The sequence below is a fragment of the Thermothelomyces thermophilus genome, chromosome 3 (assembly GCF_000226095.1).
Source record: "Thermothelomyces thermophilus ATCC 42464 chromosome 3, complete sequence".
In the NCBI taxonomy this organism is placed as follows: domain Eukaryota; kingdom Fungi; phylum Ascomycota; class Sordariomycetes; order Sordariales; family Chaetomiaceae; genus Thermothelomyces; species Thermothelomyces thermophilus.
Window position 1 is genome coordinate 4861043 of NC_016474.1, and position 26647 is coordinate 4887689.

The 26647-nt window shown below is 56.0% G+C and overlaps 10 protein-coding genes across 10 annotated transcripts; 5 read left to right on the forward strand and 5 right to left on the reverse strand.

Moving 5' to 3' along the window:
* Nucleotides 1-92: 92 nt before the first annotated feature.
* Nucleotides 93-2600, forward strand: MYCTH_66804 (glycoside hydrolase family 3 protein; the record flags this gene model as incomplete). Its single annotated transcript, XM_003663540.1, has 2 exons — nucleotides 93-1887; nucleotides 1991-2600. 2 exons carry the CDS (start codon nucleotides 93-95, stop codon nucleotides 2395-2397), a joined length of 2202 nt encoding a protein of 733 aa, XP_003663588.1. The 3' UTR covers nucleotides 2398-2600.
* A 588-nt stretch (nucleotides 2601-3188) lies between these two features.
* MYCTH_2110669 (uncharacterized protein) lies at nucleotides 3189-3740 on the reverse strand (the record flags this gene model as incomplete). Its single annotated transcript, XM_003663541.1, has 1 exon — nucleotides 3189-3740. One exon carries the CDS (start codon nucleotides 3738-3740, stop codon nucleotides 3189-3191), a length of 552 nt encoding a protein of 183 aa, XP_003663589.1.
* Nucleotides 3741-8386: 4646 nt separating this feature from the next.
* MYCTH_2305608 (uncharacterized protein) lies at nucleotides 8387-9014 on the forward strand. Its single transcript, XM_003663542.1, has 3 exons — nucleotides 8387-8506; nucleotides 8583-8667; nucleotides 8730-9014. Exons 2-3 carry the CDS (start codon nucleotides 8662-8664, stop codon nucleotides 8916-8918), a joined length of 195 nt encoding a protein of 64 aa, XP_003663590.1. The 5' UTR covers nucleotides 8387-8506; nucleotides 8583-8661; the 3' UTR covers nucleotides 8919-9014.
* A 1006-nt stretch (nucleotides 9015-10020) lies between these two features.
* MYCTH_50705 (glycoside hydrolase family 3 protein) lies at nucleotides 10021-12353 on the forward strand (the record flags this gene model as incomplete). Its single annotated transcript, XM_003663543.1, has 2 exons — nucleotides 10021-10220; nucleotides 10271-12353. The coding sequence occupies 2 exons, from the start codon at nucleotides 10021-10023 to the stop codon at nucleotides 12351-12353; spliced, it is 2283 nt and encodes a 760-aa protein (XP_003663591.1).
* Nucleotides 12354-13174: 821 nt separating this feature from the next.
* Nucleotides 13175-15017, forward strand: MYCTH_2305611 (uncharacterized protein). The gene is made up of 2 exons (XM_003663544.1): nucleotides 13175-13513; nucleotides 13675-15017. The coding sequence occupies exons 1-2, from the start codon at nucleotides 13378-13380 to the stop codon at nucleotides 14943-14945; spliced, it is 1407 nt and encodes a 468-aa protein (XP_003663592.1). The 5' UTR covers nucleotides 13175-13377; the 3' UTR covers nucleotides 14946-15017.
* Nucleotides 15018-15859, reverse strand: MYCTH_2305613 (uncharacterized protein). Its single transcript, XM_003663545.1, has one exon. It carries the CDS (start codon nucleotides 15528-15530, stop codon nucleotides 15090-15092), a length of 441 nt encoding a protein of 146 aa, XP_003663593.1. The 5' UTR covers nucleotides 15531-15859; the 3' UTR covers nucleotides 15018-15089.
* A 1088-nt stretch (nucleotides 15860-16947) lies between these two features.
* MYCTH_2305614 (uncharacterized protein) lies at nucleotides 16948-19193 on the reverse strand. The gene is made up of 2 exons (XM_003663546.1): nucleotides 17746-19193; nucleotides 16948-17683 (listed from the first exon to the last, which is right to left on the reverse strand). The coding sequence occupies exons 1-2, from the start codon at nucleotides 19049-19051 to the stop codon at nucleotides 17022-17024; spliced, it is 1968 nt and encodes a 655-aa protein (XP_003663594.1). The 5' UTR covers nucleotides 19052-19193; the 3' UTR covers nucleotides 16948-17021.
* A 2248-nt stretch (nucleotides 19194-21441) lies between these two features.
* Nucleotides 21442-22799, reverse strand: MYCTH_2118751 (uncharacterized protein; the record flags this gene model as incomplete). The annotated part of the gene is made up of 5 exons (XM_003663547.1): nucleotides 21442-21969; nucleotides 22086-22376; nucleotides 22435-22567; nucleotides 22629-22680; nucleotides 22745-22799. The coding sequence occupies 5 exons, from the start codon at nucleotides 22797-22799 to the stop codon at nucleotides 21442-21444; spliced, it is 1059 nt and encodes a 352-aa protein (XP_003663595.1).
* A 100-nt stretch (nucleotides 22800-22899) lies between these two features.
* Nucleotides 22900-24758, forward strand: MYCTH_2305618 (uncharacterized protein). Its single transcript, XM_003663548.1, has one exon. The coding sequence runs from the start codon at nucleotides 23249-23251 to the stop codon at nucleotides 24560-24562; it is 1314 nt and encodes a 437-aa protein (XP_003663596.1). The 5' UTR covers nucleotides 22900-23248; the 3' UTR covers nucleotides 24563-24758.
* MYCTH_2305619 (uncharacterized protein) lies at nucleotides 24759-26454 on the reverse strand. The gene is made up of 2 exons (XM_003663549.1): nucleotides 25869-26454; nucleotides 24759-25720 (listed from the first exon to the last, which is right to left on the reverse strand). The coding sequence occupies exon 1, from the start codon at nucleotides 26228-26230 to the stop codon at nucleotides 25877-25879; it is 354 nt and encodes a 117-aa protein (XP_003663597.1). The 5' UTR covers nucleotides 26231-26454; the 3' UTR covers nucleotides 24759-25720; nucleotides 25869-25876.
* Between the last annotated feature and the right edge of the window lie 193 nt (nucleotides 26455-26647).

A 26647-nucleotide genomic window follows, 5' to 3' on the forward strand; every position in this document is an offset into this window, starting at 1 on the left:
ATAAAGGCTACCCTGGGTCCGCCAGGAGCGTTGTGGAGGACCGTCAAACGTAAGGGCAGCTCTAGCTCACCAGATACGAGACGTCGCCCATCATGACCCTTCAAGCCTTTGCGCTGCTGGCGGCGGCGGCCCTTGTACGGGGCGAGACCCCGACCAAGGTCCCTCGCGACGCTCCGAGAGGAGCTGCTGCTTGGGAAGCTGCCCACTCCTCAGCAGCCGCTGCCTTGGGAAAGCTGTCCCAGCAGGACAAGATCAACATCGTGACGGGCGTCGGCTGGAACAAGGGGCCCTGCGTGGGCAATACTCCCGCTATCAGCTCCATCAACTACCCGCAGCTCTGCCTCCAAGACGGACCCCTGGGCGTCCGCTTCGGTTCCAGCATCACCGCTTTCACTCCAGGCATTCAGGCCGCGTCGACGTGGGATGTGGACCTGATCCGACAACGAGGCGAGTACATGGGCGCCGAGTTCAAGGGGTGTGGCATCCACGTCCAGCTAGGCCCCGTGGCCGGGCCCTTGGGTAAGGTTCCGCAAGGCGGCCGCAACTGGGAGGGCTTTGGCGTGGATCCCTACCTCACCGGCATTGCCATGGCCGAGACCATCGAGGGGATACAGTCAGCGGGCGTGCAAGCCACCGCCAAGCATTACATCCTCAACGAGCAGGAGCTCAACCGCGAGACCATGAGCAGCAATGTCGACGACCGCACCTTGCACGAGCTGTACCTCTGGCCTTTTGCAGACGCTGTTCACTCTAACGTGGCCAGCGTCATGTGCAGTTACAACAAGATCAACGGCACGTGGGCGTGCGAGAACGACCGGGTGCTGAACGTCATTCTGAAGCAGGAGCTTGGGTTTCCGGGCTATGTGATGAGCGACTGGAACGCGCAGCACTCGACCGACGACGCGGCCAACCACGGCATGGACATGACGATGCCCGGCAGCGACTTCAACGGAGGGACGATTCTCTGGGGCCCGCAGCTCGACAGCGCCGTCAACAGCGGCCGGGTGCCCAAGTCCCGCCTCGACGACATGGTCGAGCGCATCCTCGCGGCGTGGTACCTTCTCGGTCAGGACAGCAATTACCCGGCTATCAACATCGGCGCCAACGTACAGGGCAACCACAAGGAGAACGTGCGGGCGGTCGCGCGCGATGGCATCGTGCTCCTCAAGAACGACGACGGCATCCTCCCGCTCAAGAAGCCCGCCAAGCTCGCCCTCATCGGTTCGGCCGCCGTCGTCAACCCGCAGGGACTGAACTCCTGCCAGGATCAGGGCTGCAACAAAGGCGCGCTGGGCATGGGATGGGGGTCCGGGGCGGTCAACTACCCGTACTTTGTCGCGCCGTACGACGCGCTCAAGGCCCGCGCCCAAGAGGACGGGACGACGGTCAGCCTGCACAACTCGGACAGCACGAGCGGGGTGGCGAACGTGGCCTCGGACGCGGACGCGGCCATCGTGGTCATCACGGCCGACTCGGGCGAGGGTTACATCACAGTCGAAGGCGCCGCCGGGGACCGGCTGAACCTCGACCCGTGGCACAACGGCAACGAGCTGGTAAAGGCGGTGGCGGCGGCCAACAAGAACACCATCGTCGTCGTGCACAGCGTCGGGCCCATCATCCTCGAGACCATCCTGGCAACCGAAGGGGTCAAGGCGATTGTGTGGGCCGGCCTGCCAAGCCAGGAGAATGGTAACGCGCTGGTGGACATCCTGTACGGTCTGGCCTCGCCGTCGGGCAAGCTGGTCTACACCATCGCCAAGCGAGAACAGGACTACGGCACTGCGGTCGTTCGCGGAGACGACACATTTCCGGAGGGCCTGTTTGTCGACTACCGGCACTTTGACAAGGAGAACATCGAGCCGCGGTACGAGTTTGGGTTTGGGCTGTGTAAGTTGTTCTCTGTCATAAAGAGTGTCCCCGTCCACTCCGCCATCTTTTTTTTTTTTTTCAGTTTTACCTCGTCCTAACAGCAAGTGAAACAAACTGGCAGCATACACCAACTTCACGTACGCCGACCTCGAACTCACCTCGACCGCCACGGCCGGCCCAGCGACGGGCGAGACCATCCCCGGCGGCGCGGCCGACCTCTGGGAGGAGGTGGCCACGGTCACGGCGACCATCACCAACAGCGGCGGCGTGGACGGCGCCGAGGTGGCCCAGCTGTACCTGACGTTGCCGTCGTCGGCGCCGGCGACCCCGCCCAAGCAGCTCCGCGGCTTCGCCAAGCTCAAGCTGGCGGCCGGCGCCAGCGGGACCGCGACGTTTAGTCTGCGCAGGCGCGACCTCAGCTACTGGGACACCGGCCGCGGGCAGTGGGTGGTGCCGGAGGGCGAGTTTGGCGTCTCGGTCGGGGCGAGCTCGCGCGATATCCGGCTGACGGGGAGCTTCCGAGTATGAAAGGAAATATCCTGGGGCGGATAGTTTCTGCTTCTTCGATGGAGTGAACTATATATAGGTGCGCCCGGACGCCAGAGATATGGACAATAACACTCAAGGGTCGGTCCCTAGGCGTCGTATATGCTTTATTTTGTTTCTCTGTTCTTTCCGTTCTTGGTCGACTCTCGATTACCATTAATTACGTGAAACACGAGTCTGATACCAATCCTCTGAGAACACGAACTTAGTGTTAACACATTCAAAATTCCAAGTAATTAATAGTCCCCACATGTTTTCGACAGATCAAGCTGTCTGGGTACTTCTTGTTTGCTAAGACTCCGAGGAGCTGGACTAAGACATATTGAGCGTGTGTTCATTAATTAGAGAGAAACAGGCCGTGTTGCCATTTGTCAATGCAAAGTGCCGTTACAAGATTGCTGGCGCATAATTAGATAAAGAAGCGAGGAACGCCACCCAATACCATAGTACGGGAAGACTCCCGGGTTTTGTTTATTCAGGGAATGAGAAAGCGTGAGAAGGCATCGTCTATTGGTCCCATTCCTCTAGGCCATGCCCAGAGAGAAAAGGGGACCTTGGAATCATATCATACCAAAGGGAACATCACAACAAGGGCATTGCTCTCCGAACCTCATCGCTCACTCCCCGATTTCCGTCAAGCCATTCTGCCCCTCTCAGGGTAGTCAGCATTTAATTAATGTTCCGGCCGAAACCTCCCTGCCCCCCCCCCCCCCCCAAAAAAAAAACCTCCCCTGCCCCAATGATGGTAAGCAGCGTGTTTGAACGATCCTGCTCTAGCCCAGGACACACTCGATCCCCTTCCTCTCGCAGCGGACACAGCTGTCCCTCCTGGCGCAGGCCGCCTTCAAGCGCCTGCAGCGCTCGCACGCCCTGGCCGCCTTGCCCGCGACCGGGACCGGGACGGCGCCGCCGTTGTCGTCGAATCCGCCGCCAGACCCGGGCCGGCACTCCTCCCCGGCCCGGATGCACCGCTCGCACGCCGTGACGCGGTCGCAGCGGGCCTTGGCCCCGCGGCAGGCGAGGCACGACGGGACCCCCGCTTTCTTGCCGTTCCTCTTCTTCTCCTCCTTCTTCTTCTTCTTCCCGGGTGCGTCCCGGCTTGGTCGATCCGTTGTGTTCTCGCCCTCTGCTCCTCCTCCTCGTCCTCTTTCGACACCGCCGCCGTTATCGTCGTCGGCGTCGCCGCTGCCGCCGCCGATGCGGCCCGGCGGTTTCTTCTCTCGTTTGGTCACCCGTCCTTGCGCCACGTCCCGCATGCCGACCGGGCCGGCGAGGTCGACGGGATAGGCAGGAGTTCGGGATGCTGCGTTTCTGGTCGGCGCCATGATTTTGTCTTTATTTTCTTGACTTATTCGGGTCGTTCCCAAGTTGAAGATGCCTGATCTGGGACTAAGCCGAAATAATATCGAGTTAGAAAGAGACAAGGACAAAATGAAGATGGGGAGGACTGACTGGGTGAGTGGCGGATAAGACGGCTGGGAAGGAAGGAATCTGGGATATCAATTTATCGAGATGCTGCCGGCCGCTAATTAAATCGGAAGTGCGACGTTGGTTTGGACTCCGAAATGGATGAACCCGACCTTCTGGGCCAAAGAATGAAGGGAATCAGGAGCTGGAACCGAGGCCTGTCGTTTAATAATGAGTGAAATTGGGAGGAAGACAAGCAGTTGGGAAGAGGATAGACTGCAAACCGGCTTCTTTGGAATTCGTAGGAGTAAGACAAGAAGAATACGTTGGAAGAATGATTTTGGCTTCAGTTGCTCACCAACTTTTTTTTCTTTTGGTTCGGGTAATAGCGTACTGCCGTTGAAGAAATCTCAAAAGCCTGCTCCTTTTGGAGAGAGCGAGGGAGCGAATGACCCGTGGAATGTTCGTTGAAAGGTAATTAATTAATTAATCACGCTAAGGCGAGATGGGAGTCAAACTCGCAAAGACAAATTTTCACCACTACTGTCAAGAAAGGAAAACAAAACCTTTGAAGTAGTCTGTTGTAGATTTTTTTAACAAGATATTCAAGTTCGGGCAGCAGAAACACTAGAACAAAGCCTAGACTCGACAGCAGAAACCCAAAGCGCATAAGGCTGTCTTCTTTTATGAGAGATTCCTAGAATCTAGCGGAGGATAGTGTTATACAAAGATCCCACAGCGTGGCGCCCCCCATATATGTTATGTAATTACCGGTCCGACCTAAGGTGGAAGGATCAAAACGATGTGTTCTCTGGACACGTTGGTGAGAAGAAGCCTAATTTACGGCATGTAACATCCTTACATTCGGCCGCTGGCCTGGATGTATGATTATTTAGTCGTGGAAATTGACTCAGCTCAGACTCACTGAGGTATCCCAACAACCTTGCAGGCTCTTGTTCAGGTAATATGGATTTAAAAAATGTTTATCGTTTCGAAAAGAACTAGGCCAACCCAGACGTTCGCTCTCAGTTCAAAGCCTAAAAGTTTCTACAAACCTCTTCAGCCAAGTACTTATCAAGCCCGTGCAAGGTCCGAAGTCATGATTACACCTCAACAAGATTCTCATCCCCATCTTTGTAGCTGTAGTTCCCTTTTTTTGCTTTCGTTCTTAAGCAAAGGGTACATAGCATTGAGAGTTCTGTGATTTGACCGCCCACGGCATATCATGAGCAGTCTAATAGGTTCGCTTCTACCGGAGCACGGTGTGATGGGGGCATCTTCGCTCGCTGCTCCTTGCTAATTACCGATTTTACCCATGAGAATTCAGCTTTTAACTTTGTTCTTTAGCTAGGTCAACCGCGTTTTCACAGTGTTATGAAATAGTCACTAGGATCCCAAAAGGCGTTGTTTGACTCTACTGGTTTCCATACCCCGGACAGCCTGGCTTTAAGCTTTACCATGTGTCTCTTTGAGCGCCTTGCAGTGATCACACTATAATAGTTGTATTGCGTGTACAGCACATACTAGTTGAAGGGTTTGCGTGCGATACCTGAACCACGAGTTAAATCTGCTCTATTATCTTATATTGGAGCTCACAGGATGCATAGGATTCCTAGATCACCTTCATTGTCTCCTCCTTCTGCCCGGAGAAGGGATGAAGGGGGGCGGGGGGGTATTAATGTCCCAAGTTCAACACGAGTGAACCGTAGATTGCTAGCTCCTTGGTCCCGCCTCTTGAATTTATGTGTCTGTTCTTCAAGTTCTTACTTTGCCTGTCTGACACCTGTGCGAAAATCGCCGCAGTCTGGTTGTAAGTGATTGTTGCCCAACTCGCTCATGGGTAGCAACAAACAGTCACGTCACACAAACGAAGCTTCTAGATTGCCTATCTTTCACCTATCAAAAGCCTTAAATCGGGCCTTTATTTTTGGAAGTGGAGCATCTAAAATGACGAACCGCTACCGTAGGATCTGGACAGTGGTACTAAGTCAAGGAGTTGGTTTTCTTCCCCTCCTTCCACTGTCCTAACAGCAAGCGGACATGTTATGCCGAGAACAATTCCTTTCCATGGCTTTTCGTTCGACATGTGACGTTCATATCTAATTACTTCATAAGACGCCTTCTGCAAGCTGGTGCAGGATGACGTATGCGCGGTGTCTGGATCGAGCGGCGCCCTTGATGAGTTGGGAGGGAACGCCGGTACGTGGGGGAGGGGGAAGCGGAGGTGGGGGAGGCCAGGAGGGGTGAGGGAACAAAAGGGAACCCTCCCGAGGGTCCTGGTACTACCCTACGCGCATACTCAACCATGGCCCGCCATGCCCGCTAAAACCTCAGCGAGGTAAATTCAAGCCCAAAACCACCTGCACTTAAAGTTTCTGTTGCCCAGGGAGAACGGCCCGTCGGAGGCATGAGGGTTCTTACAGTTACCCCATCAACCCCTAGGCTACTTCTGAGTGGCAGCAGCCACGGGGGATTCCTTACGCTCCAGATTGTAACCTGCCACGAGATGGTAACGTTGGCGGAAATTGTATTAAGAACAAAAGGAAGCTCGGAAAACCGGAAACTGTCGTGGACGCGGCGACTGGGCGGTGGGATGTTGGTCAAAGTTGCACAATGAGGGGAAGACAATCTGTCTCGACCAGTGATTGCAGGCTCGGGGCGGCTGGTGCGGCAAAGGTTAATCTGCTAAGTACCACCATCCCGGACGAAGGGAGAGCCAACCAATAAGGAGCGGCTCTGTGCTCGTGCGTGGGTATTAGCGTGACTCTTGCTGAGGGGGGAGAGCGACAATTTGGACGCGATCATCCGCGTTTAAGCTTGTAGAGCGCGAGGTGACGTTGGGTACTCTCAAGTCTGGTAAGCCGGTCAACCGAAGGCATGCTTCGACGAGATAGTGGCCGGTATCCTATTTGTGGAATACGCGGGGTGGCACGGAGTAGGAAGAAGAATACTAGACGGATGAGGAGTCGGCGGCGGGCCATTTGGAGGTGGGAGGTTCCTTAGGAAGAGCGGGCCTTCGGCTCGTGCTCGGCGCTGGGAACACGACTGGTGATGACTGCGGTCCCTTTCGGCTGGTATCAACCACTTGCTGTGACCCTTTGCTGTCGCCGACGTTGGGTTCCTACGGGGAAGCCCAATCCCAGGTTGGTCGCTTTGAAAAGTTCTGGTTGTCCGTGAACAAAAACCTGTTTGATGACCAAGCCACAGTACATACTGTTTCTCCGTAGTCTGGTGACACAATAAAAGAACGAGGAAGGGAAAAAAGAGAAGAAAAAAATAGAAAAAAAATCATTACCGCCATTGGAGGATTGAGACTGTCGTCGGGATTCGTTCGATCAATCATGAAGCTCTCGCAAGGCCATGATGGTGAAAATATGTTGCCGAAGAAAGAAGGATTGCCAGCAGGGTTACCATTTGTAACCGTGACAGTTGTGACATGCTAGCCAGCAAAGACCCCCTTTGTTAAGCCCTGTGACCTTTCTGGGGTTGCACGGATGGAGACTGCCCACATAGCTTGCCTGCTCCAAGATAGTGTTCTGCACGAAGTCAGCTGCCCGCTGTGCAACCACAACTCCGGGACACTCCGGAGCAAGTATTCCCGGAAAGGGCCATTCATGGGGAGGCCTCGCCGTGCAGAAGGCCTAGTAAGTGGACCCGAGTTTTGACAGATACAGAAGCCCATGTCGCTAACGAGTTGGAGCTGCGGGCCCAACATCTATGGCGTGGTGCTCTCCTAGCTCCACCATTTGTTCCGGAGTCCTGGATCTGGAGTCAGGGAACACCCTGCTGCCGCTGAACCCTTAATGTAGCCCGTACTCGTGCCTCCCTTGTCGATGCCCGGACACAACTTTATCCCCTTTGCCAAAGCCATACGCTTGCCTGACGCTGACAAATCTTGGCAGGAGGTGACAGGTCATGAAGTCTGGCAGGTCCGCAAGGCGGTTTGAAGGCTAACATGTCCCATCGGGCCACCGCGACTGGTAGTCTGCAATGTAAGCATCAGCCCAACACGCGAAACTCTGTCGATCCCCGTGTTTCAGCAAGGAAGCTGTAATATTTGAAGGATCATACCATTCTGGAGGTGACACTGGGGATTGCCCAACCCCTAACCCAAGTCGGGGATAACAAACAGCGCTCGATGGCCCCATCAACAAGGGCTTCCCATGATGGCGCTGTGATGCAGCCACTTCCGTCGTTGCTCCCACGGCGGGATGCACTTTGGGCGTGTGCATGAACGCCAGTAAGACACGCGGTCACGCCACCGGCAACCAACCTGGCGGTTCCATCCACCGCCGGCATGCCGAGCCGAGTGTGTGCGTGTGTGCGCATGTGGGGTCGAGCGAACTGGATGCTTGCACGCCTCATTTCCCCATCCACCCCGTAACGGCCGACGGATATCGTGACCCAAGAGAGACAAACGGGAAGCGATAGCAGCTCGTACACGTTCCAGCGTGTGCGCGTGGCCCGCGGGTTCCACAAGGCTCCGAGGTTTAGGCCGCTACCATCAGGACGCTGGCTAAGGTGCCATCCTTAGAGGATCGTCGCTCTCCTATGGAGGAGATAAATAGTTGGCAGCCCGCCTACGTCGCCCCCGTTGCCCACCTGCTTTGGCGACACCAAAACAAATCGAACCCCTACTCGGCCAGCTTTCTGACGACGGGAGACGGCAAAGGCTCTTGCTCAGGTTAGCGCTCAAGCAGGCCCACAGTCTACCAAGTGTTTTAGCAGCAGACGATTCCTGATGGCTGACGGGACCACAGTAACCCTCATCACCCAAAGCTTGCTTCTTATATCCCACCAAGAACAATACCAACAGTAGCGACCCTCGCGCTTGTGGGAATGAGCGTACGTCTTGTTATCACCTTCGGCCGTGTGTCCGATACTGAGTCGTTCCGCGTTGCGCGCAGTTTCAGTCGGGTGACACCGTTCGCGTCCGCGGCTCGTCCGTGGTTTACAAGGTGGTTGCCGTAAATAACAACCTGGTGACCATCTTAATTTCCAACCCTCAGCCTGACGGCCAGTACCTTCCTTTCACTTCGACGGCGCTACAAACGGTAGACGAGTCCCGACTTGAGAAAGCCGACGATGTTTCCTGAGTTTCGAGGTTTCGGTCCCGACTTTCGGACATGTTTCTGCAACGTTACCCGATCCCTGATGCGATTAGACGACGTGCATTTGTTGTTCCGGAGAGCATGGCACTGAAGGACTCTGACTTTCGTTTTGCTTTTGCATTCAAGCACATACCCATCCTGGCACTGGATAGATCGTGAGGCTCATAGAGAGATACCTTATAGACGTTGATTCCCCCTCATCTGCAGATGCCGGTTTCCCCCGCGCTCCCGGTCAGTTTGAAGAGCCAGGACTGGACACGCCCTACTTGGCAACACTAGAAAGATCTGGGAGGGTGAAGAAACGAGTGAGGATGCTCGGAGAGGTGCGAAGTTGTTTGTTTTTTCCAGCGGCACCACGAATCTAGCGGGACAGAATGGGCGGAGCAAAGCTGGAGCCACCAGAGGAAGTGGCGCCGGACCTTCCCCAATAATTACCATCGAAGGCCATTGCTGCCTTGAATCAGTGGCGGCTGAATTCTGGGTCGTGCTTGCCTTCTGCAGTGCACCCCGGATCGTCTTCCGACAATTGGAGAAAGGGAAACGCGCTACTACACTAATCAGGACCTTACCCGGGGCTTCGAGATAACCGGCAGTTGTTTCCGTCGTCCAACGGTCATGCTAGGGTCGAAATGGCAAGAACGGGAAATTCAATAGGGTCCGAAAGTTTCCGAGTTCCCTCCACTCGCACACTGGATATTTTCCATCGTCGCTTGCCATCGCTTTCCTCGCCGGGTTGCATTTTAATACGTGGGCTGGAATCTCACTTTTCACCATCTCAACTGGCCAACATGCGCCTGTTCGTCGTTTCATTGGTGGAATCTAGAGCTCCAATGTAATGAACGACTACCACGTCTCGCTGGCTCATTATGGGCACCGCTGGCACTATTCAAACTTCCGACTTCCTCAGGGCTCATGAGACGCGGGGAAGTCAATCTAAAACGCCAAACACCCGGAAAGCCGACCCAAACTCTGTAACCCGCCATTCGAGCTTGTCGCGGACTTAAAGGAGCACTTGGTCTGTACAAATGGACAAGCCAACTGGCTCGAACCCTAAGCGTAACAACTTTCCACGCCCACGCACAACTCCATGGCCTTCCTTTCCTCCTTTGCCCTTGCCGCCCTCGGGGCACTCGTCGTCCCGGCGAGGGGCGGCGTGACGTACCCGGACTGCGCAAACGGACCGCTCAAGTCAAATACGGTGTGCGATACGTCGGCGTCCCCGGGAGCCCGAGCCGCTGCTCTTGTGAGTGTAATGAACAACAACGAAAAACTTGCAAATCTTGTCAAGTATTTCTCTCCCGTGCTTTGTCAACATTCATGGGCTGACAATCAGCCAGCAATTCGCCCGGCGTCTCGCGGCTCGGCCTGAGTGCGTACCAGTGGTGGAACGAAGCCCTCCACGGAGTAGCCCATAACCGCGGCATTACCTGGGGCGGCGAGTTCAGCGCGGCAACCCAGTTCCCGCAGGCTATCACGACTTCCGCCACTTTCGATGACGCTTTGATCGAGCAAATCGGCACCATTATCAGCACCGAGGCCCGTGCCTTTGCCAACAATGGGCGCGCTCATCTCGACTTCTGGACGCCCAACGTCAACCCGTTTCGAGACCCGCGATGGGGTCGCGGACACGAGACGCCGGGAGAGGATGCATTCAAGAATAAGAAGTGGGCCGAGGCCTTCGTCAAGGGCATGCAAGGACCCGGACCGACGCACCGAGTCATCGCCACATGTAAGCACTACGCCGCCTACGACCTCGAGAACTCCGGGAGCACGACCCGATTCAACTTCGATGCGAAGGTGTCAACTCAAGATCTCGCCGAGTACTATCTCCCTCCGTTCCAACAGTGCGCCCGGGACTCTAAGGTGGGCTCCATCATGTGCAGCTACAATGCGGTCAATGAAATCCCGGCCTGCGCGAATCCTTACCTGATGGATACCATCCTGCGGAAACATTGGAATTGGACCGACGAGCACCAGTATATTGTGAGCGACTGCGATGCCGTGTACTATCTCGGCAATGCGAACGGCGGCCACCGATACAAGCCGAGCTATGCGGCGGCGATCGGAGCATCTCTCGAGGCTGGTTGCGATAACATGTGCTGGGCGACCGGCGGCACCGCCCCGGATCCCGCCTCAGCCTTCAATTCCGGCCAGTTCAGCCAGACGACACTGGACACGGCTATTTTGCGCCAGATGCAGGGCCTCGTCCTAGCGGGATACTTTGACGGTCCGGGCGGTATGTACCGCAACCTGAGCGTGGCGGACGTGAACACGCAGACCGCCCAGGACACTGCACTCAAGGCGGCGGAAGGAGGCATCGTGCTCCTCAAGAACGATGGGATCCTTCCGCTGTCGGTTAACGGTTCCAATTTCCAGGTCGCTATGATCGGGTTCTGGGCGAACGCAGCCGACAAGATGCTCGGGGGTTACAGCGGGAGCCCGCCGTTCAACCATGATCCCGTGACCGCTGCAAGATCGATGGGCATCACGGTCAACTACGTCAACGGGCCATTGACGCAACCCAACGGGGATACGTCGGCAGCACTCAATGCGGCCCAAAAGTCCAACGCGGTGGTATTCTTTGGTGGAATCGACAATACGGTGGAGAAGGAGAGTCAGGACAGAACGTCCATCGAGTGGCCCTCAGGGCAACTGGCTCTGATTCGGAGGCTAGCCGAAACCGGCAAACCAGTCATCGTCGTCAGGCTCGGGACGCACGTCGACGACACCCCGCTCCTCAGCATTCCGAATGTGAGAGCCATTTTGTGGGCAGGATACCCGGGTCAAGACGGCGGGACTGCTGTGGTGAAAATCATTACCGGCCTTGCTAGTCCGGCGGGGAGGCTGCCCGCCACTGTGTATCCGTCTTCGTACACCAGCCAAGCGCCCTTTACAAACATGGCCCTGAGGCCTTCTTCGTCCTATCCCGGGCGAACATACCGCTGGTACAGTAACGCCGTCTTTCCATTTGGCCACGGCCTACATTATACCAATTTCAGTGTCTCGGTGCGGGACTTTCCGGCCAGCTTCGCGATTGCCGATCTCCTGGCTTCCTGCGGGGATTCCGTGGCGTATCTTGATCTTTGCCCCTTCCCGTCCGTGTCGCTCAATGTGACCAATACAGGCACCCGCGTGTCCGATTACGTTGCGCTTGGGTTCTTGTCGGGAGATTTTGGTCCCAGCCCACATCCCATCAAGACATTGGCGACGTATAAGCGCGTGTTTAACATCGAACCTGGGGAAACACAGGTGGCCGAGCTAGACTGGAAGCTGGAGAGCCTGGTCCGGGTAGATGAGAAGGGCAACAGGGTACTCTACCCCGGAACATATACGCTTCTTGTGGATCAGCCAACCTTGGCAAATATCACCTTTATTTTGACAGGAGAAGAGGCAGTGTTGGATAGTTGGCCGCAGCCGTGAGGCCGAGAGCGCTCGATTGATGAGACATCTTCTCAGTGACGAGAAATCTAGCTAATATTTCTTGTCTATGTTATACCTTTCAGAAGCTATCGAAACCCGCTGCCCTGAACAAGTACCGTATCTACCTATTTAAGCTTAGCCACCGTCACCACCTCGGCGGCCTAGTAGATAGCGGGGCATTCAATGGACCCTGTTCTTGGGCTTGCTTAGCTCTGTGGGGGGAGCCGATCATACGGAGTACACAGAATCGCGAGCATTGCCGGCGACCTGTGCCAGCCGCCGTACGGATCCATGCCCGGCCTGCGAAGGCAAAAAATCTGGAGACCACCACGCACGATTGTGACCGCGGCAATCAGGCGCAGTGGATGACGCAGAGTTATGCTCCGCTTGCTGACTGTTGTGCCTGCGTCAGCTTGAGCCGGTCGAGCGGGGCCATGCTCGGCGCATTCAAGGCTTGGTTGCGGGAGGGAATAGCAATGCTCATGGAAGATTCTTTTCGTCTCGTCTATGCCTGGAACTCGCTGCTCATACTTTCTCCATAGCCTAATACACTAGGGGACTAGTGGCGCCGCATGGGGACTCGGCTTGTCGCGGCTGCCTGGGGCCTTGCGGCCCGCATCCGAGGCATCGAAAGAGCGAGTTCGGTCCTAGAATTCACGATTACGCCCTTCATGTAATCAACTCAGCAGCGAAGACGATCGCTAGCGTACCCACTTGGCACGGGCATTGGCTTTAGCACAGGCCAAGACAGCATCTCTCGGTGGTCAAATCAGGACTAACTAATACACAGTTAGTTACACTTTGTGCGTATAACTATGAGTCAACAACACCCATGCTCCAGATCATGGTGCCTATGAATGGAAGTATGCACTGCATCGATGCATGAGCCATAATATGAGCCGCCCTGAGCCGCCCTGAGCCCTCAACATCTTTGGTTCATTTTCCAATTGCTTCGCTGGCAAAACACCCCCACTCAAAGTTATCCATAGGCTTCTGGATTGCCGTGCCTCCACCATCAACCCCAATGGACGCCAGTCAAGAACTCCCAGTTAGGGAAAAGGCCAATGTCGACGCCAACAAGGCCGGCGTCGTCGAGTTTGGCCACCGACTGCGAGACGAACACTTCATGATCGATCCGTCGTTCCGCAACCTCAACCATGGTATCAATGCCCAATTTCAATTCTTTTTTTTTTTTTTTTTTTTTTTTTTTTGCTTTTATGTCCTCCTATATCTCTCTCGCTATTTATTTTCCCTTGAGCACATCCATCATGACTCGGTCACTCGGAATGATATTATTGACTTCTCCCTTCCTCTCTCTAAGGCTCTTTCGGCACCTACCCGCGGGCCATCCAAGCCAAGATGCGCGAGTACCAGGACCTGGCCGAGGCCCGGCCGGACCCTTTCATCCGCTACGATCAAACACGGCTGCTCGACGAGTCGCGCGAGGCCGTGGCCCGGCTGCTCCGCGCGCCCGTCGACACGTGCGTCTTCGTGCCCAATGCCAGCGTAGGGGTCAACACGGTGCTCCGCAACCTGGTCTGGAACGGCGACGGGCGCGACGAGATTTTGTACTTCAGCACCATCTACGGCGGGTACGCCAAGACGATCGACTACGTCGTCGAGGACCGCGCCGGCGCCGTGGGCGCCCGGTGCATCGACCTGTCGTACCCCTGCGAGGACGACGCGGTCGTGGCCGCCTTCCACGCCGCCGTGGACGCGTCGGTGCGCGAGGGCCGCCGTCCGCGCGTCTGCTTGTTCGACGTCGTCTCGTCGCTGCCGGGCGTGCGCTTCCCCTTCGAGGCCGTCACGGCCGCCTGTCGCGAGCGCGGCCTGCTGTCGCTCGTCGACGGCGCCCAGGGCGTCGGCATGGTCGACCTGGACCTGCCCGCCGTCGACCCGGACTTCTTCGTGAGCAACTGCCACAAGTGGCTGCACGTGCCCCGCGGCTGCGCCGTCCTGTACGTGCCCCTGCGCAACCAGCCCCTGATCCGGTCCACGCTGCCGACCTCGCACGGCTTCGTGCCCCGCGCCGTGGCCGGCGGCGGCAACCGCTTCAACCCGCTGCCGCCCTCGACCAAGTCCGAGTTCGTCAACAACTTTGAGTTTGTCGGCTCCATCGACTACTCGCCCTACCTGTGCGTCAAGGACGCCATCCGCTGGCGGGAGGAGGTCCTGGGCGGCGAGGAGCGCATCCGGGACGCCCTCGTCGCCATGGCCAGGGAGGGCGGCCGCCGCGCCGCCGAGATCCTCGGCACCCACGTGCTGGACAACGCCAGCCGGAGCTTGACCAGGTGCGCCATGGTCAACGTCGCGCTGCCGCTCGCGATGCAGCCCGACGAGGGCGAGGAGCTGCGCGCCGATCTGGAAGGAGTGCCGGCCATCCCCAAGAGCGAGACCGGAGCCGTCTTGAACTGGATCTTGCGGACCCTGATGGACGAATACAACACCTTCGTCGCTCTCTTCTTCCACGGCGGCCGTTATTGGATGCGCCTCAGCGCGCAGGTCTACCTGGAGCTGGAAGACTTCGAATGGGCCGGCCGCACGCTCAAGGCGGTCTGCGAGAGGGTGGCCAAAGGAGAGTACAAAGCGTGATTAATTAGGCGGTATTAATTAGCAGGTTCCGGGGGAGAAACAAAGACAATACACCATTTTGTTGTTCTCTCTTAATAATTTTTTTTCCTTCTATTTCCTATTTTACACCCTCCCATCTCTCTAATTATCTCCGCGTCGATCGACTCATTCCAGGCCCATCTGCTGCACGACCCTGTTCAATACCTCCCTCTCCGTCTCTCCCACCCCCTCTCCGTTCTCGACTCTAACGATGATGACGTCCTCCTCGTCCTCCCCCGGTCGCTCCAACGCCTCCACCTGGCTCTTGACCAAGCCCTCCCCGGCGAAGTGGCCCTTCCGCTCGCGCGCCCGCTGCCGCAGCACCTCCTCGTGCACGTCCAGAAACACGAACCGCACCCTCGCCGGAGCGGTCCGCACCGGATCCCCCCCGCGCAGCGCGTCGCGGTACCGCCGCTTGAGCGCCGAGCACGTCACCACGCGATGTGGTAGCCGCGGCACGGGGACGCCGTCGGCGTCCGCGTCGGTGGAGGAGACGACGACGCGCTCGTGCAGGGCGTCTAGCCACGCCGCACGGTCTTCGTCCGTCAGCGGCTCATTACGCGCCATCTTATCGCGGTTGGCTTGGGGGTGGAACTGTTGTTCCGCATGTCGAGATTATTATGTGTTGGTTCTCACAGTTAATTAGCGTGTTTCACCCCTTCTCCCTAATTATTGTTTTTGTTTCCCTCCTTAATTATCCAAACAACACGCGAGAAAAATAGAGGGAAAATAGAAGAGACGAGGCCTGGTTTGTCACGTACGTCATCGCCCTCCACGAAGCTAAGGCCCAGCTTGTCCGCGAGGTACTTCGCAACTGTTGTCTTGCCGCAGGCAGTTGGGCCGGTGATGAACCAAACCCAGCGGTCGCTGCCTCTCTTCCCTTCCTCTCCATCCTCTCCATCCTCTCCGACGGTGCGAAATGGTGATTGCTGGCGAGCCATGGTGTAAATAGGATGCAAAGGGTCAAAGGGCCGTTGTGATTATTAGGTCAAGACAAGAATAGGTCTCCTTAGCTTAAAGGTGTTACAAAGCCCTAGCCGGAAGCATCGTGTAGTATGAATATAATTAATCCGTATACGGAAGAAATACGCCTGAGTCAAGGGTCTCTTTGGTTGCTTTTTCCCTGATGCTCGACAAGCGGCTGCTCAAAAAGAATGGAAACAGTTGTCACTTGGGTGTAATCCGCCTCCGTTTGGAATTCAAGGGTCCAAACGCTGCGTTTGGTGACGTCAGTTTGCAAATTGCTTCCAGGTCAGAGCAGGGTGCTGCCATTTCTGCGCCAACACTAATAATAATTAACTAATGCTTCAGGCATCTTACGTGTTCAGCCACGACCCAAAATTTTAACGACCAGCATGAGACACTGCATCGGCCCCTGTGGCCGGTGACATTGCGTATTATTGTACAATCAATCGGCAATCTAACTTCGAAATATTACCGCGCCTCCTACTAAGCAGGGGGCCATTACGGCCCCTACGAAGTCGATTAATCATGCTTCTTGCCCCTGAGTGCAAACGAAGGGGGACTCTAGAGTGAACTCATTGAGTGAAGAAATGGTCACTCAGCAGGAACTTCCTCTTGTGCTAGTGCTCGTAGCAACGCGAGCAGCGTACTGTAGACACTCCGGTCAGGCAAAAGGGTGCCACTGAATATTCTTGGGTTTGGACGGGAGCTCCCGTATATAAGAGACTAACAGGCCGACATAAAACTTGATAACCCCTAATGGTTGAAATTCGTCATTCAAGACTCATATTATGCACATTAGATGACCATGTCCCAATTTGCTCCCCAAGCCACGACCTGCCACTTGTATTCCTGTTTCACATGATTACTATGTCCTGCCTTCAAATCCCAATTATAAAGCGAAGAAGATGCAATGAAACGCCATATAAATGCCGCTCCCCCCAGTGAAGGATAAAGATTTGCCAACAACCTAAACAGCCAGATGAAAAAGAGCAGAGTGCAGTGGACAAGGGAAAGGGGTATCTCGACATAGTTCCTTTCTCCACCGTGACCACCATCCACCTTCCCGAGCCTCCTTCCCTTCCCCGGTCTTCCTCAGCGAGGTCCTCCTTTCCACTCCAATATCTCCCTTGTGCTCGGCAGAAACAGCTGAGAGTGTCTTTTGGATGCGTCTTCTCCGGCTGCTTTACTGAGCGACATAGCATACTCGCCCCGCTTCTTGATTAAGAATGCAAGCGCCAGTGTCGGTTGCACGTTCCTTCTGACAGGTTTCTTCTTTTGGTCTTTTCCCTTGTTGTCTAGGATGACTCCTTCCGCATCATGGTGAAACATGGCTCTCGACACGGCTGACGCTAGTTGTCTTGCATCCGCCTCATTGATTTCCCCCCTGGCCCCAAGAAGCACCTCGGCGAATACGGTCAAAAGGTACTTCGTCAGGTTGCGGTTGGCTGTCGGTAGGCGGTTAAGTGCCTCGGTCCAGAAGTCGAGGCCCGTCTCGACACGGGGACATGGCGGTTCAATAGCGCCTTCTTGCCGTGCAAGCAAAATCCAGGACTTGACAACAGATGGCGAGATGAGTGGCTTGGGCAGCGACTCGAGATAGACTAGGATGAGTCGCGCGGCGTCGTACACCGTGTAGTCGGTGCCTTCAAACTGGAACTGCTCACCGAACGATGGAGGAGTACTGAAGATGGCCTGGAGGTTTGTTACATTATAAGCGTTGCCTGGGGAGGAGAAGATGTTGGCGTCGGTGTCGGCTGGGGTAGTGGTCAGTGGTGTCACTGTAGCAGGGGTCTCGTGCGGAAGGAGATGGACAAACCGGCGCGGCGAATAAACTCGCAGCATTTGTACATCGACAAAGGAAACGTTCGATAAGACGTAGTCCTCCCCTTGTGCGATATCCTGATCTTCATGGGCGCGACGCGGATACTTTCCTTCAGGTCCACGCCAAAGACCGCCTCGGGCTTCTTTGGCTGCGACTCTCCCAGCCACGGCATACGATGGAAGAACTTGGTAGTCGTGCTGACTTCTGTACGAACAGTGTTGGTGTGGGATAAAGTTGGCATAGCCCCGACCGGTGCCGGCGGTTCGTCATCATGATGGTCTGGCGCTCGAGGGGGAGTCGCGAGCTGCATGGGTGTTAGGGACCGTCTTTCCAGACAGGGATCCTCCGCACGGTTTCCACCGTTGCGGATACGCGAGAAGAAATTGACGGATTTCCGTGTTGCCGTGTTTCCATGACTGGGCCGCCACTCGCTTGAACTCCCGCTTCCCAACGAGCTGACACTGGGACAGTGGCTGCCGTCAACGCTGAGAAACAATTTCTTGTCGCCGCCTTCACTGTTGCGGTTGTTATACGATGCCTCGGTGGGTGTCAACAGTGACACACCGTCCGTATTCTCATCCGTGTTCCCCTCCTCTTCCTGGATGATACCAAGTCCCTCCGACTCGGCGGTTTTGGTCGACTTAATTGACGTTTTACGCTGTCCGGAGTGCGCTTCTGACCCGGAAGTGGGGTTGAGGTGACGCCCAAGCTCGAGATCGAGAGAGGTAAGCTGTGACAGTGGTCGGAATACCTCGGATGTGACGCCTGGGGTCGCCGGAGCCGGCGCCGATGGGGTGGACGACGTCCCAGACATGTCCTCTTGGTCCGGTATCAGCTCGGGCACCTCGCATGGGTGGGTGAAGGGAAATCGCGAGATGCGGCACGACATTTCAGGCTCTGGTGAAGTACTGGCCGGCTGCTCGTCGGGGAGTGGCGGCAGCGCCTTTTCCTTCCGACCAACAGGAGCTTGTCGTTCCGTCCCAACGCTTCTCGCTTGTTGGTGGACGTCGCGTTTGGACCAACCGTCGGAGATTTCGTTCGGGTCCTCCACAGAATCGGCATCGATGTCGTCGTTCGGTTTGTCTTCTTCGTCCGCGGAATCCATAACCACTCCTCGAATCTGGCCCTGCCGATGGCCGAAGCCCGGCGCCGTTTTTGGAGTCGCTTGACCGTTGTCGTCTCCAGTCTCGGTGGAATCAATAGTGCCTCCCAAAACCCGTTGCGTCCCATGCTCTTCACCCCACCCCAGCAATGCGGCCGCCAGCTGTTCCCGCATGCTATCGTCCAGGATGTCGCTCATGATTGCAACGTCGTAATTTCCTGAATATTCCAAGTCTGAAGCGTCCGCCACTTCGTGTCATGACATATTGTAAAGGTGGTGATCTTCCTTCTGCTGCATGCTGCAAAATGATATCCTAGGGCTTTTCTTTTTTCGTTGCCTTCCCTTGGTGCAGACTGCGCGTGCAATTGACCGTGCTGCTGTTGCGCCGCTTGACGCGAAGAAAAAAAGAAATAATAACAATAATAATAAAAAAGGACGACCTGCGGCGCAGCGCGATCCGTGCCAGTGCACCTCCGAGTTGGATGTTTGGTATCTCCGTCAGGAATCCGTCCGTCAGGAATCCGTCAGCTTGGGTTACCCAGGTCACGTTCTGCACTGCGCGTGCTCGTACTCCGTTTATACAGTGTACTAACACAGCAAGCGCGGAATGCCGTGTTGGGCGACCGTTGGACGGTCTGACGATTCGGGATGCAAAAGAGGAACCGGGTCGGGTAAACCCAAATCTCCTACCAAACCGCAAGAGAAAAAGAAAAGACGACAGAGGGACGAAAACCAACGTCCAACGGCGGGGCCTGGTGCCAATTCAATAGCTGGAGGATTCCGCCTTTTTCCAGCGCTCCCGCCCAAAAATCCTCTCACCGTCTCTCTGTTCGCGCTCCTTCCGCGCAACGCTCACCTTCGACCCCCGCGTTCTTCGGAACTTGGGCAAGTGCTTCTTCCCAGGGAAGGAGCGCAATGCTACTACACCCACTCCACTCAGCTAAGCTCGTTTCAGGGTGACTGCGACCTGTGCTTCAAGGCCCACCACCCGTCGCCCGAACCCAGGTATTTTCTTGGTGTTATTGGACACCCCTAGCGCAATGTTGCATTCGGCAATGGGAGCCTCTAGCCAAGCGGAAAACAGGTATGTACAGTATGTACTCGAGTATATAGTATATTGTTACCTATAAGTGTAATGGACAGGCATACAGAGGCGTTAGGTAGAGTGACTACGGAGATGTGATGCGCAGACGTATTGGAAAGTACTGTAATCATGCAGCACATCGCGTTCTGGCCAAGCGCTGGAGATAATGTATGTATGTATGCACATACTGTATGTACAGTACCAATGTACAGTACGGCACAAAAATAGTTAAGCCTTCAGTTTTATCGCTGCCTAGTGGTGTTAAGGACCGCTCCTCGGCGCACAACGAACTGTCTTCGCGATCCGATGAACCATTGCAGTTTCGCATTGGTAGTGCCACGCATAACCTTACCAATCCCCACAACCGCAACATCGCTTCCAGCCAAGCAAGCCGTATCTCACACACCGCTGCCACGAAACTGAACACCCCACCACCACCACCCCCCTGCTCTGGGGTCAGATGCATCTTTCCTATTCCACCATGCTGGGCCCCCAGTCTCCACAACCGGAATCACGGCCCACAACAGGCTGCGCCGAGCGGCCACTAAGCGGCACGGCCTGGCTTCTCACATCCTGAAAACAAAAAATCATCAAACGCCCCCAGGATCAAGTCGAAACATTGGCAACGGCGCAGCAAGTTCGGACGAGCATCACACTGAAAAAGCAGGTCCTTGATCCGTTGATGCGCTCACCTCCCTTGGCTGATCGTCAGGGAGGATTTATGCAACTTTGGAGATCGCTCTTCTCGACACCCTAGCCGACGGCCTGAGAGGGTGTCTTCTCGTCGTAGGTGTGTGTACATGCGGGAGTGGAGCACATCTCTCAAGGTTTTTTTTTCATGGGTTGGGCTTTAATGGGAGTTTGCCAGGATATCGAACCATCATTAACTGACTTCTCCCGGCAAATGCCAATAGTCAAACAATGGATGGAAAAAAAGAATCATTTCTCGTCGTTCTTACACAACTGAGTATATTGAAGGGCTTAGACGGTTTGAACCAGAGAAAAATGGTCCAAGGAGAGAGCAATCCTGGTCAGATCGTGTTCCCCGGGCGGGAAGATACACTAACTAGTGTAAAGCCGAATGACAGGCGTTGGCGTGATCCTGTGGCGCACATTAGCGTCGCCTGGCGGAAGCCAAGTTCGGGCTCGCTAATCTCGCTGGGGCATAGGATGGAGTGAAGCACGCGTAAGAAGTCTAAGTTTGGATCACAGATGATCCTTTCGAGATGATCCTTTCGGGGAAACCGGAGGCGAGCCTAATTAGTTCCCCGCCGCCCAGACTTTTCTGTGCGCACCTTGGAGAGACGTTGTATTATAACGACAAACTGTGTCTGGCCTCTTTTTAATGAAAACATACAAAGAAAACAACCTAGGGGCTACACCGCGGCAAAATAAAGGGCGCGTGGAGGGAGTACCTTGTCTGCAGCGGAAGAACCCAAGGCATCACGCCACTAGACCGGGGACCTGGCGGAGAGAGGAGCCTCCAGTCGCTCGCTCCTCTCTATTATACCTCCTCCTTTCCCTCAAACCTCAGGATTGACTCAACCGTGTCCACCACAGTCTTCTCCAGGTCGGTATACTCTAATCGTAACACCTCTCTCGACCGTGTGTTATCAAACGCCCAGTGATCCTCGGGGAAGTCATCCTTGGCCGCTTCCTTTTGCGGCGGCAAGAGTCCCTCCAACCGTGGAAAACGGCGTCGAATGATGCTCGTCAACCTCGGATTGGAGAAGTAGCCGCCGACTACATAGAAGCGCTTCCCGCCCGCCTCGGGCACCGTTAGCGCACGGACGTGGGCACGTGCCACGTCGCGGACGTCGACAAACGTGAAGACGGGGGCGGTCGGGTGGATACCGCCGCGCATGCGGCCTTGAACGAGATCGCGGATGCGGTGATTGGATGTGTTGAGCGAGTCCAGCCCGGCTAAGCTGCGCGGGATGGGGCCGAAGGTGTAAGTGTTGTTGATGGTGGCCAGGGTGAAGGACGGGGCGTTGGCGGCGACGAAGTCCCAAGCGGCCTTTTCGGCGAATTTCTAGATCGCAATTTTCTCATCAGCATTTGTCTTACTAATTATCAGGGAGTTTTGTACAGTACGTGCACTGATCTGAGAACGGACGGGACAGCTGGTGGAAAGTGGAAGCTGCTCACTTTGCTTGCCCGGTAGGTGTGCTCTGGGTCCATGGCCTGATCCCAGGTCACGTCGGCCCAGGAGGATTCGTCGTACACCTTGGGATGGTTTGGCGGGTTCAGAATGGCTGCCGATGAGGAGGTGATTACGACGCGCCTGACGGTGGGCGCGCAGGCGTGGACTGACTCGAGGATGCCCGTCGTGCCCTTGATAGCCGGGTCGAGGCAATCCCTGACCGGATCATTCCACTGCATCTGGTAGGGTGAGGCTGTGTGGACGACGTAACCGAACGGCGGGCCCGCCTTGAAAACCTTTTTTGAGTTAGATTTTCGACCACTCCTGCAAGAGGGCGTTGAGCGGCTTCCTTACTTCATCGAATGCGCCCTTCTTCGCGATATCCTCGACCACGACATACGATACCCGCTTCCTCTGTTCTTCGTTGATGGATTTGATGATACGCTGCCCCTTCTCTCGGGACCTTACGGTTACTACAACGTCAAAGCTGGATGTCAATGAGCCCCCACTGCGTTCTTAGTTCGAGTCATGCTCTAAGAGCACCTTACCCATGGTCTAGAAGACAGTCCAAGACATGTGAAGCGATGAAGCCAGTCCCGCCTAGGAAATGGTGTGAGCGAGCATCTTCTGGAACCATTGTGGTGATGCAGACGGAGCACCTTACCAGTCAAAAGGACCTTTTCCTCGCCACCAAACGACTTATTCCAATCTCGAGCCATGATTGCAGTTCGACTCCGTGTGATCCCGGCGGCCTCGAAACATTGATTTCAAGAGTGGAAAAAAAAAATTGTTGCATTACTCTGCAGCGCAAGATTCAGGTAGGTACATTGCTTGTACTAATATTACTATGAGAACAGTTACGAACCGGGCAGTCGAACGTCTCAGTCTTGCAGATTCTTTCCCTCCATCTGCTAATTATGACGCCGCAGTCCCAGCACCCGACTCCTTTGCATCTTTCAATTCCGGATATCCCCACTGAAGACCCGAAGGCAGGCACCGCACGTACCGAACTATCGTGAATATTTGTTTTCCGGGCAGTTGCCGCAGATACTTCATCAATCGATGTAGAAGGGAACACCGACCGCTGAGCCCCACTGTGCATGATTGCATTCGCAGCCACTGCGATACTCCGAGAACAGCAGCCGACACCTCGACGGCCACGGCCAACATGTATTCACCGACGCGACAGGAGCCCCTCCACGTGGCAATCATCGGCGCGGGCATCGCCGGCGTCAGTGTGGCCCTAGGCTTGCAGGCTCGCGGCGTCTCGTACACCATCTATGAGCGCGCCCCGGGTTTTCGAGAGATAGGGGCAGGCATCGGGTTCAGTCCCAACGCGGAGCATGCGATGAGGTCCCTGAACCCGGACATGTTCGCCGCGTACAGGCGGGTTGCCAACCCCAATGGAGAGGACTACTTCCAATGGGTGGACGGATATGAAACCAACGAGCTTATTTTCAAGCTGCATGTCGGCAAAGACAGCTTCCTGGGCGGGCTCCGCAGCACCTTTCTCGACGAGTGGTCGCAGCTTATACCATCGAGCGCCGTGCAGTTCGACAAACACCTCGACACCATCACGAAGCCCGCCCCCGACTCCCCATCGGACAAGCTGCTTATCCACTTCACGGACGGCACAACGGCCGCTGCCGACGCCATCGTCGGCTGCGACGGCATCCGCTCCCGCGTCCGCCAGCTGATCCTGCCCGAGCCGCCAGTCCGTCCGGGATACACGCAAAAGTTTTGCTTCCGGGCTCTCGCCCCGATGCCGGCCGCGGTGGCCGCGCTGGGCTACGCCCGCACCTCGACGCGCTTCATGTACAACGGCCCGGGGGCGCACCTCATCACGTACCCGGTTGCCAACAGCAGCCTCCTCAACATCCTCGCGGTGCTTTCGGACCCGAGCCCCAGCTGGCCGCATCCGCACCACACGGCAGCGGGCAGCAAATCGGAGGTGACCGCCGCGTTTGCCGAGTGGTGCGGCGCTGCGCGGGCCATTGTCGGCTTGCTGCCTGACTCGGACGGCGGGAAGATGGACAAATGGGGGATCTTTGACCTGGCGGCGGATCCGGTGCCGCAGTACCACGGCGGCAGGGTGTGCGTGGCCGGTGACGCGGCGCACGCGACAGGGCCGCACCTCGGGGCGGGAGCGGGGATGGGGATTGAGGACGCGCTGGTGCTGGGGGCGTTACTGGCGGAGGCCAATAAAAGATGGACGGGAGTGGAGAAAGACTCGGATGGCAAGGGGAGGCTGGTGGAGAAGGCATTGGAGGTGTATAACGACGTGAGGTACCTCCGGACTCAGGAGGTGATCCATTCGACGAGGAAAGCGTGCGATTTGTTTCATTGGCGTGATCCTGACGTTGCAAGGGACCCAGAAGGGTTCGGCAAAGAGATCACAGAACTGTTTTATGAGATATGGAAATACGATGTCGACGGGATGGTGGAGAGGGCGGTGGCCAAGTTCGTTGAGACGGCTCTCTAAGAGCTTGTTTTTTTCCCACAAGGAGCCCAAGCAAGCGGAGAGGACGGGCGGGTGAAGTTTACCACTATCGATACCGCTGGTTGGAACCAGCATCTTCGTACATCAAGAGAGTAGCCACGACTGACTATTAGCCCAGAGCCGGTTCTCGGAAGGGCTACCTAGCTGGAACTATATTGAAGTAACTGTTAGCCGCGCTGGGATCAACAATGGAACTCATAAGAAGATAACACAGCTCAAGCCAGCACTATTAATTAAGTGATCATTAAAGATCTTATATGCTGGACTATTAATTACCCAGCGAAGTTTGTCAGTTACAGTCTAGTATTGAAGATCCAGGTGCTAGCCTTCTGTTCACAGAGGCTCGGAGATACTTGGTGATCTGATAGCAGCAGTCTATCTATGCGCTTCCCAGGAGCACATACTTGGACATAGATAGCATAGGTCATCCTCCATCAGCCATCTGCTGCCGAAGGGCCGCAAGCTTTCTGGGAGCTCCAGCAAAGTCGGTAAAGGGGTCGTTAAACAACTACCAGCGGCCTTCCTTGCCGCAAGAGGCGTCGAAAGCAGTACAGCATTCTCACATTGAGCACCTCGCGGATCTCGCTCCGCATGCCCTGTCAATCGAGGCTGGTAAACAGATGGAGATTGTGGCAGGAGCCTTTCACACGGAGGTACCAGAGGCAGCGCCACGATAGGATCCTCACCTCGGCCTTGAGAACCTACCATATCACGATGTGGCCGTGATCGGGTTTGAGCTGCTGGCGAACGACTTCCACCCCTCCCGAGTCGGAGTGTGACGCTCCTTGGGCGGCTCCTGTGTCTTGGCAGGGTCTCGGGGGATGGCGCGGACGCGGTCGCAGCATTCGCGGGCGCCATTGAAGAACAACAGTTCGCGAAGGACAAAGCGGTGTGCCAACGTCGTTCGTCGTCGGCGTCGCAGGGCGCTGGCGTTGGCGATGGCGAGGTAGGCGCAGGTCTCGCACCAGAGGTCCAAAGGCAGGCTGTGTGTTTTTCATTGAACTCATGTTGCGCGTGCGTCCGGGTCCAGGGTGGCATGGTGTGTTTGTAAGGATGACAAAACAACCTTCTCCTTGAACGCGTGGGATGTTATGTCAGCTAATAGGTGAAAGACGGAGAGAATTTGGGTCCGACTCAGCACTGGGCTTCCGTCAGCAAACACCTCATTAAACAGCCACATCGGCCGGTAACATCTCCATAAGTGAGCGGGACAAAGGATTGGATGGTAGAGCAAGGGACCCGGAACTATCCATACATAGGTGTTCGGTGTGGCAGAGGATCTTCTTACCGGGGATGTTATTCCCCTTCCCCCTTCTTGACCTTGACGCCCCGGTGCTGCAGCGCCCTGATCTCGGCGTCGGACCGCACCCGCAGCGCGCGGTACCTGGAGTGGAAGGTGGGGCTGCGCTTGATCCGGATGGTGCCCACGGCCTTCCTCGTCGGCGGCTCCAGCCAGATCTCGGCGGGGATCCCCATCAGGGGCATCGGCTTGCGGTGCTCGAGACGGCAGACGTCCTTGGCCCGGCGCGAGACGACGGGGGAGCCGTCGGCGGCCGTGCGCACGCGCGGGTCCAGCCGCTGCAGCACCATCTCGACCGTCGGAATCCCCGCCTCGTGGCTGGCGTTGGTGAGCTGGTACTTCGGTGTCATGTCCGCATCGGCCGCCGGACAGAGAGGAAGCGACTGTGGCTCATGTGGTCGATCGCCATTTCTTTTTCGCTTTCACAAGTGTTTGAGGGTAGTATTCACATAGTCCTGAACGATCTTGTCCGACAGAGTAACGAGTCGGCACTCTCTCTCAATCTTTTATCTTGCGCTTGTCGGGTGTTCTCATTCTGGGACTCTCAACGGCTCCCTGCGGACCCTACCACACCATAATTATAATTACGGACTACAAGGAGACGCATGTGAGGAAGGAACCTGACCGCCCCCACCCTCTCCCGCTGCGGTTCTCGGGCAGCGGAGTGCCGAGACCCGGCGAGACCCGCTCCGGTTCTGCCGCCGACTGCAAAAGCTCAGCGGGCGTCTCCGGTTTTACTCGGCTCTGGCCGATAATTAGAGCTCTAG